This window comes from Cebidichthys violaceus, unplaced genomic scaffold (assembly GCF_023349555.1).
Source record: "Cebidichthys violaceus isolate CVI_PGR_0920_01 unplaced genomic scaffold, fCebVio1.0.p SCAF_1, whole genome shotgun sequence".
Lineage (NCBI taxonomy): Eukaryota > Metazoa > Chordata > Actinopteri > Perciformes > Stichaeidae > Cebidichthys > Cebidichthys violaceus.
Window position 1 is genome coordinate 4,133,333 of NW_027176262.1, and position 9,505 is coordinate 4,142,837.

At 43.3% G+C, this 9,505-nt stretch overlaps 1 protein-coding gene across 1 annotated transcript in view; it reads left to right on the forward strand.

Moving 5' to 3' along the window:
• Positions 1-461: 461 nt before the first annotated feature.
• Positions 462-9,505, forward strand: part of mpzl3 (myelin protein zero-like 3) — a 12,684-nt gene continuing 3,640 nt past the window's right edge. Inside the window, exons 1-3 of the mRNA XM_068707023.1 lie at positions 462-683; positions 3,435-3,601; positions 9,088-9,301. Coding sequence (XP_068563124.1) covers positions 614-683; positions 3,435-3,601; positions 9,088-9,301 — 451 coding nt within the window. The 5' untranslated portion in view covers positions 462-613. The remainder of the gene's footprint in view (positions 684-3,434; positions 3,602-9,087; positions 9,302-9,505) is intronic.

The following is a 9,505-nucleotide window of genomic DNA, read 5'->3' on the forward strand; positions in this document are numbered from 1 at the left end:
TATTTTTTTCTTTTTTACAAAATGTACCAAAACACTGGCAACGAGGGAGATATTGGGTAGATAATAATGAGAATAAATATGAAACACAATTTTAATTATACCCTCTAAACTAAACCAAAAAATAAAAGATATATATATGAAAAATAGTTGCCTTCTGAAAATAACTAGAATATTGTTATTAATAATGTTTATGTTATTATCATTATTTTTTTTTATTTGAGTTTCTCTGTAATGTGCAAGTTATTAAAAAAAAAGTAGCTTGTTAAACTCTAGTCCCTTTTACAAATGATTAGCAACGTTCAGAGTCTATTTATGGCACAGACCCGTATCACAGTGGCATATTAAAGTAGTGAACAGTTGATATAATGTCTGTTATGTCCTCCTTCCTTCATTTAAGTGTGACAGTTCGGTGTTGTTCTCCTCTCAGGGATCCGTCGGCCACTTCCTGATACACCTGTTTGTCAGGTAGGACCGTCAGCCCGCACAGTCTGCACAGGCGCGACGGAGAAACTGAGTCATGACCAAATAGATAATGGACGGAGTTTTTCCGAAGCTTTGACGCAACTTGGGACCTTTTATCGTCACGCGAGTGAACCCGTTTCCACAACTGAAAATGCGTCGACCACGCCGAGGGACCGGCTCCCTGAACGTCGCGCTGTTGCTGTGCCTCGTCGTCTTTCTCGGTGAGTAAAAAAAAACAGGCCGCAGCTCCGCCGCTGTCTCGCGACTCTTGTGTGTGTTTCAACGCAGCGGGGCGAACACTCCTGTCCGACCGAACGTTTGTCCCGGGACGTCCACGCGATACTAACCGGGGCGGTTTTTGGAATTCCCTGTAACATGAAGCTCACATTTAACTGTCCACGTTTAATGTCGATGCCAACATGAAAACAGTTCTCCTAAAGCTCAGTAAACACTATGAAACCCCACGAAGAAGTTTTTTTTTTTTTTTTTTTACGTGGTTTACGCAATACCTCTGTTTTTAAGCCTAATGCCACCCCGGACACATTTAAAGCCATACATGTCGGTCAGTTACTGACTTAAACTAGTTGTAACAAGGTCAAACAATCCCGTTTAAGTGTATTAAACTTTAAGCTGCCTCTGACAACAGGTATGCGGTGACTTAAGAGCAGCTGTCTTTCTGCCAATTACATTACAAACATGGCTCTGAACTGTGGGCAGTTGCTCAACTCGCTCTGAAATCCATCTGATCTGTTTTTCTTTTTAATAAGGAATAATAAAAAGAAGCAGTAATGGCTGCTGTGTGTCTCGGTCAGAGCACACAGGGCTGCATATAAAAATAAATGTTGCTGCAGATTAGTATCATTATGGTTTGTCTTTATTTGATTACACTTTGTAATGTTTGGGAACATTGTCTTTCCAGTATACACACATGCAGACAATTCTTCCTCGCAGAGTCAATCCATCTGTGAAGATATCACCATGAATGCCTTCCTGCTCACCTTTGTGTATATATATATTCTTCCTCTCTTTAAATACGTCTTGTAGAAACTAGGTGTCGACATCACCGCTGATGAGCTCCCACCACTGATCACGTCTTCAAGTTCAAGAGTGTGCTTTCGGCTTTCAAGGCCCCCTCTGCTTGATTTCCCCACATTTACAGAAGAGATGGCTTTGTTTCTTCGTGTCCCCCCCCCCCCCTCGTGGAGGTCTTTGTAGATGAGTCGGGCTGATGGCGTGCTATCTTCTAGCGTAGCGTAAACTTTGTCCTTATCGCAGGCTATTTTCGGGTGTCGGATGGAAAATGTGGTCGGTGTGAGATGGGAAGCATCAGGACTGATAGTCGCTTCATCGTTGGAGGGGGGGAAAAAAAAGCGGTTTGAGGCTTGTGCTTTTGAAATGGACTGGAGGACACAAATGTGTATTAATGGACACAAATGGGGTGTTGACATGCCAGGGGGGACAATAGAACGTTATGACGGTAGCTTTCTGTTTTTAGCCACGCCAGCGGTGTCAACCCACCACTTGGGTCCCGACTGACGTATCTTAACTATGGGATGGATCGCTGTGAAATAGCTGAAGATGTTAAAGGCCCCAGGAGGATGAATTCTAATGACTGTGGCGATCCTCCAGCTCTTCCTCCAGCTGTGACCAGCAGGTCACAGCTGTCATGTATTCAATGAAACAGCTTGATATCTACCTTTTGGATTGGTATAATAGATATTCTGTGTTGTGGAGGAAAAGGGTGGTGCATTCATCTCTGTCAGTTTGTTGGTTGTGGATGGATTGTCCTACACCAGCTGTCCTGGCATGCTTGGCTTCTACACCTCTCTTGAGGTATGGAAATCAACGAAACCCAGTATTTATTAAGAAAAAAGGCTTTATGATAACTTGAATGTTATTGTAAAGTCCTCTCTCTTTAAAGAAGTGTTCATGGGTGCAGCCGAGCAAACCCCTCAAGTGTAACTTTGTTGCAAACGTTGCTCTGGCCCGGCCTCCCGTGACATTCTGAATAACGTGATAACGCTGTAAAATCAGACACGGGGACAAAGCTTTTCTAAGCGCGCTGAAGACAGACGTGTAGCAATCGGGATACAACGAGGTGAGGAACTCGTGTGAGAATTCCTTCAGTGTTCATCTGGAGGGATTTGCTGTGCGGACACTTTTCATGTCCCCCGCAATGCGGACATGTATGTGCTGTCAGGTTAGTTTAGTCACTAACTCGCAGTAAGTGAGTAAAATGTCTCGCTCGCAATGTGTCCCCCGATCTCTTTTTGTCCATTAAGGAAACAGGAGGTCACCCAAACATGTAAATCTGCTCTTGTCACATGCATGAGCTGACTTCAAATCACATTCATGAGACAATTTGTCTAACTTCAGAATAGATTTTAGAGGAAATGGTGCATAGTTACAAAATCATCTGACCTCAGGTTGATAGCAGACCACCTCAAGGTGTCACTCAGAGAGAAACAGGACATTCTGATGTAGCATTTCAAAATAAAAGCCCTCACATACATGAGCGAACTTCAAATCACATTCATGAGACAATTTGTCTAACTTCAGATTAGATTTTAGAGGAAATGGTGCATAGTTACAAAATTATTTCACTTCAGGTTAATAGCAAACCACCTAAAGGTGTTACTCAGAGAGAACCAGGACATTCTGATGTAGCATTTCAAAATAAAAGCCCTTCAAAATCACATACATGAGCGAACTTCAAATCACATTCATGAGACAATTTGTCTAACTTCAGATTAGATTTTAGAGGAAATGGTGCATAGTTACAAAATAATTTCACTTCAGGTTAATAGCAAACCACCTCAAGGTGTCACTCAGAGAGAACCAGGACATTCTGATGTAGCATTTCAAAATTAAAGTACTTCAAAATCTGCTTGTATCACATTTCCTTTTTTTTCTTCTTTTTCATCGCTCTAACGTCATCTTTTCGTACACTCCTTCTCTCCTCCAATCCTCAGCCCCTTCCCTAGTCTCCTCCATCATAGTGAACACCCCGGCGGAGCTCCATGCATCTAAAGGGGACGCCGTCACATTGTCCTGTACTTTTACGTCCACCAGTAGGCCGACCAGTAAGATGACGGTGGACTGGTCCTACAGGCCCCAGAGTGGAGGGGCTCCACAGACGGTGAGTAGACATTCATCACAACAACTGTGAACACAAATAAATACTTCTGTAACGATTGGTTGATTGAGAATCATGATGATAATCAATTTAAAAATCAAAAGTTTTCTTTGCACGTTATGAAAATACTTTGAATATTTAGGAATTTTTGACCGTTCCACAAAAGAAGTCAGACGTCATCTCGTGCTTCTGACGTTCCTATTTTTTGTGTCTGTCAGAGTTACATAACAGGATTTAAAAAAACGGGACAAAATCCCCCTCCTAATATATATTCAACAATTAAAACTAGTTGCAGCCTCAATTAGTTTTAACTGCTATTATGTTTACTGAAGTTATTTCCTTTTATTTTGTAAGAATGCTCAGGTATGTGACCTCCACAGCTCCCTCTGTATAAACACGACTTGTTTGAATATCTGGCTGCTTTATTTGCATTCTTGGCCAGCCTGACTCCTGATTCCTGAACCTTCCACGAGTGCATGCGCCCTGAAGCAAACCCCTCAGTCTAATGTGTGTGTGTGTGTGTGTGTGTGTGTGTGTGTACCAATAAGCGTTATTTATTAGCATCACCGTTGAGCTAATGTCCAGCTTTATGCCCATTCCGCATTCCACAGCCCAGCCATTATGTCTTCCGGAGGGCCTCCCCATCCCCGGGAAACCCCTGGCCGGTCAGCACCCATAATACCCCTCTTCCTCTGCGGCGATCTCGCGGTCTCGTTCGAAGTGCCTTCAGATGTTTCCTTTCTCAACCCATAACAGCACTCAGTCCTCTAACCCCGCGCGGTCCGGCTTCAGTTTCAGCGACCGAGCCACTAAAAAAAAAAAAACGCCGCATAATTTAAGAAGTTCCATTTGTAGTTGAAGATAACCGTCGAGTGTGGTATTATGTAATTGCATTTGGACCATGGGAATCCATAGTGTGGTGGCTGCAACCCTATATGCTCTCATTTCCTATAGGAGCACTCAGGAGTTAAGTGGAGGCTAATGTTTTGTGGCTCCGCTGTTATGGAGTTGCTGTTGGTTTAGTCATTAAGATGTGGTTGTTTTGGCGTGTAGAGGGAGGAGGAGGAGGAGGAAGGGCTTGGTGCACATTATGAGGGTGTTCAGAGTGCGTGTGCAGTCAGCAGATTGCGTGGTATTACTCCACAAAACTGGTATTGGTAAAGAAAGGTGTGCCGGCTGCCGCCTGAGGAAACGCCGCCGCAGTGCCCGAGCGTCCTTCGAGCCGGTACTAGTTTGTTCTGTTTGTCACAAATGAAATATGTGTGGCGGTTTCTTAATACGGCCCAAAGATGGAACCAAGTACGGGCGTTTTTTCTTTTTCTAAGCCTTCATTTACTTTCCATCCAATTTCATTAACAGTTCTGGCAGGTTGGTTGGCCTGTGTGTCCCCCAGTCGTATATCACACTGGGTAAGACCATGAATAAGCATGTGAAAAGCGCCGTCAGAAAATAGGATTTTTTTTTTTTATTTAATTTTTTTGCAGCCGAAGCTTTAGTGTCAATCTGAATTGCTGCAGTGCTTCAGTGACTTGCATAATTACCTCATCCTCCTGATGAGAATTCATTATTATTATTTTTTTTTTAGATCGGAGCGGTGAGGCCGAACGTTCGGTCTAATATCAGCGGAAGCCGACGGTAATCGGCGAATTTAATTGAGCAGAATGTGGTTAATAAATCAATTAAGATGATGAATAATTCAGTTGGGCACTGTTTTAAAATGTTGCAGATTACTTGGAAGCTTCTGTCTAAGTCGTCATATGGATTTGTAGGTTGGTTTGCCCCCCCCCCCAGGTGAAAACAATCCAGAAGCCTCGGCCGTGTTGGAGCATTTCTCAGGACTTTAAAGAGACTGAGCGGACTCTCACGTAGTGAAGGACTTCAAGCTGCAGGCCGAGCTTTGCCAAGTCCTCCAATGATCAGCCGGGCCTACGACCAGTCCTGCAGCTGACAGACGCACCGTTGTAAAACCATAAAACGGTATCAGTGTCCGTGATTGTTCAGAATGATTCTGTTTGCTTTTGCTTTTTTTTATGCCTCAGTTTATTGAAAAGCCATACACAGTTATCTATGTTGACATTCACCCTCGTGTGCAAACCTTCAGGCAGTAATTCTACTCTTGATTTGACACATTTTCAATAAGATGGATCTTTATTTTCTCCGACCAAGAAGATCATTGAAGAAGGTCATTGTTGCACGTCTGCGTCCGTGACCGTGACCGTGTCTAATCTCTCATTCTGCTGCAGCAAACTGCATCATATTTTGGGTGGCCAGTTATGGCTGCACGCTCAAGGACCTCTTGGGGTTTGCGGTGACTCACACTTTCTGTAAACATCTCTATTTTTACTTCTGTTTTATATTCCCATTGACAGCCTGCTTTCATCTGCTCCGGCAAAGCGTTTCCACGCTGCTGTTTGTAGTCGAGTGTTGAGACGTGCAGCCGCGTTTCTTTCCGCCACTCTTGTTGCGAAGAGATTCGTTGGTATTTTGGTGGAAAATGTCTCTTGACGTTGAGAATAGAGCCACGTCTGTTTCTTCCGCAGCGTCACTCGCCTGCCAATTTGGTGATTTTGTCGAAACTAAAAGTAAATACTTGGAGCAATGCGCTGAAGTAAGGCAATAATTAGAATGGAAATGATACATTTTAAGTAAAAACTCCTCAACCAGTAGATGCGTTTTGAATCTGCGTTAAAAAAAAAAAAGAACGTTTAATGTTGATAAAGCTGCAATATCTATAAGTTAATATAAGTTATTCTGTTGCCCTTGGCTGATTTCTACTGTGTGAAAAGCTTCTACTTCAGTTCATCGAATCCCTGCAGCCATCTGCAGCGCGGCAAAATATGTTGATATATATCCAGAGCGTCCGATTTGAGAAGCGGCGTGCCGGAGTGCAGTGCAATTATGACACCAGGCTGCTACAGAGTAACCGGCACGCATCACAATGCTGCATTATAACTCTTATATATGTGCGAGAGACCTTGGACTACCGGAGCTCATCATTTACGTGCATCACGGGCCGCCTTTCCATTCCCTTTTAAAATACATAAATCTGCTGTTCATGTTTTATTGGTGAATGCATTCAGAAGCACATGCTGCAGTGTCCCATTTCAAGATAATGTAGCAATTTACAGCCTTTTCAACCTTTTTTGTTACTTGACGCCCACAAGCTCATTCAGATTTATGAAAAACTACCTTTTTTTTTTTTGAATTACCGAATTCTTTTATTTTTAATTTATTCTTACCGTTTTTGTCAGTACCTCCGCTGCCCTCTAGATGGCGCTCTGATGCCCACCAGTGGGGGACCGGCCCAGTGGTTGAGAACAGCTGCTTTTAATTAAAAAAAAAAAAAAAAAAAAAAATCCACACCATCTGCCTCATGATGCAGATTTGTGATTTCATGGAGAAGGCGGCGTTTCATTCGCTGAGCTCTTGTCGTCATGCGCTGTGATTGGCACGGCTGTTGATGAGAGCTGTAACGTGATTGGCTGACCACACCCTCTTGATTTAAATTCCCTTTTGCACTTTACGCTGCTGCGCCCACACGGGTTAGAAGAGCAGGTGTGCTCTGGAGACACCCACACAGTCTGTTCCCCCAAGACGTCGTTGCACTTGTGCGATTTTAAAATGGGGCTCTATTGTTTTGATGTGAAAGGAGCTGCATCAATTGGTCCGCTGCAAAAAACATCCATAGTGCTTTTAGAGGAAATCGATAACTCTCTTCTGCTGCAGCTCTGACTTTATCCTGCAAATAATCTGAAAGCCATTTATGTGACTCAACTAGCTCAGGACAAGACGTAGTGAGAAGAGGAATGACCGGTCACTCCTATTGCATTTCTGTTTCTTTATCTTAGTTAGGGTTGGTAACTAGCAAGAGTACGCTAGATTTAAAAAAAAAAAAGATCCTCCAGCTCCAAAAGTGGCTAAATCGAGCAAGAAAGTCGCCAAGTCGGCAACACTGACATTCCGTCTCCCAAAAGCCACACCCCACAAATTATAATTATGGATTCATAATCATATCATAATGAACTTTAACAACAACCGTGGTTGTTATTGCTGCTTGTGGAAGACTCTGGTGACGAGCAATGAATGAGGTGACGGGCAGAACATGCTCAGGCAGGTAGCCGTCCAGTCGTTACATTTGGGACGATTGTACTGATCGGACGGGCCGATTACAGTCCACAGAGAGAATTTCAACAAAAATATCAAAAATGTTTTTGAGGATTACCCACCCTAACCCTTTAAAAGTAAGAATTTCTTTTATAGTCCTGTACCTAGATTTGTCCTTGTTCAGTATTTCAATAAGAACATCTGCAGTTTTGCAGTGGATTCATTCATACCAGTCATAAATGGATTAAATATAAGTGTTCAGCTCTACCCTAACCCTGGGTCAGTACCCCCTTCAATCATTTCTTGCATCTCTTTATCTTCCTTCGTCTCATGCTTTTCTTTCAGCTTTCATAAAAAAAAAAAAAAGAATGTACAGGAAGTAAACAAAGGGTCAAACGACAACATAAGACATAATGCAGCACACAAACAATATCTAAGACCAATGAAAGCATATTTATTCAGAATCAACCTCTATGTCTCCTTCCATCTCCACCAAACCACTTGTGCATTTTTCTATTTTTCTATTATTTAACCAGGACATCATAAAACGTATTAAACGCAAACTCTACACTCTGGAGTTTACTGTGTGAAAAACATATATTGTAGTATCTCCACATTTCCATTCCCCCTTCTCCACCCACACACACACGCACACACACACACACACACACACACATGCACACACACACACACACACACACACACACACGCACGCAAACGCACACTCAGCACTCTCACACTCAGGATGTCATGTTGTGGAGAGGTCTGGGTCAGCTTGGCGTGGGAGTAACGACGAGATGGAGTCTGCTCTTGAAAACACAGACTTATGTGGTAAATGTTAAACTAAATTCGGTTTTTGGAGATACCTGTAGTTCTGAATTCCTCTCTCTCTCTCTCAGCGAGACACACAACACACATGCGTGTTCTTGGCCTTGTGCTCGATCAGAATTTGATTCGTATTTCTCAGACTGAACAGGCAGCGCTCTTCGCTCTGCTATCAGCAATATTGCCAAAAAGAAAATGTCCCACCACCATCTGTCCTGCCACCTGTTGCTCAGACACTTTTCCCTGAGGCCGAAAAAAAATTACAAGTTAGATTTAGGAGTGACGATGATTCTTATTATGCAGTCTGAAGAAGAGAGCCGGTCGTTGAGACACAGTTTACTTAGGTATTGCGTTCCAGATGATACCATTCATGTCTAGGAGGATAAGAAATGCATAATGCATCACCGTTTCGTCTTTTTTTTTTTTTTTCTTCTACTTTGAGTTATTTCTCCTTCTTCCCGGCACCAAAAGACGGTGTTAACAGCCTCGCCCACAGCGCACACCCATATATGTTTCATGCAAATAAAATTTACATGTTTTTTTTTTTCTCCCCTCTCCAGTTTTTCCACTTCTCCTCGCGGGCGTTCCTTCCGCCTGACGGTCAGTTTGTGGGTCGCATCCAGTGGTTGGGGGTCCCGGCCCGCGGCGAAGCGTCGATCTCTCTGATCAACGCCACGCTGAAGGACAACGGGACGTTCACGTGCTCCGTCAGAAACCCCCCCGACGTCCACGGGTCGCCGACCTCGCACACGGTGCTCACTGTCACTCCGAAAGGTACGATGAGCGGGGCTTATTCCTCCACACAATGTCACAACGCTTCATTTCTATATTTGACCTTTTTACATTTGGAGTTCCTCCAATTGTGTGCACACTTGAATGCCTGTAACTTAGCTTATGATACCTTCTGGAGTTACATTTTGTATATCACTGCTTCTCTGCTTCGTCCTCGTTTCACCTCAGGTGTCTGGATTTAGCTGC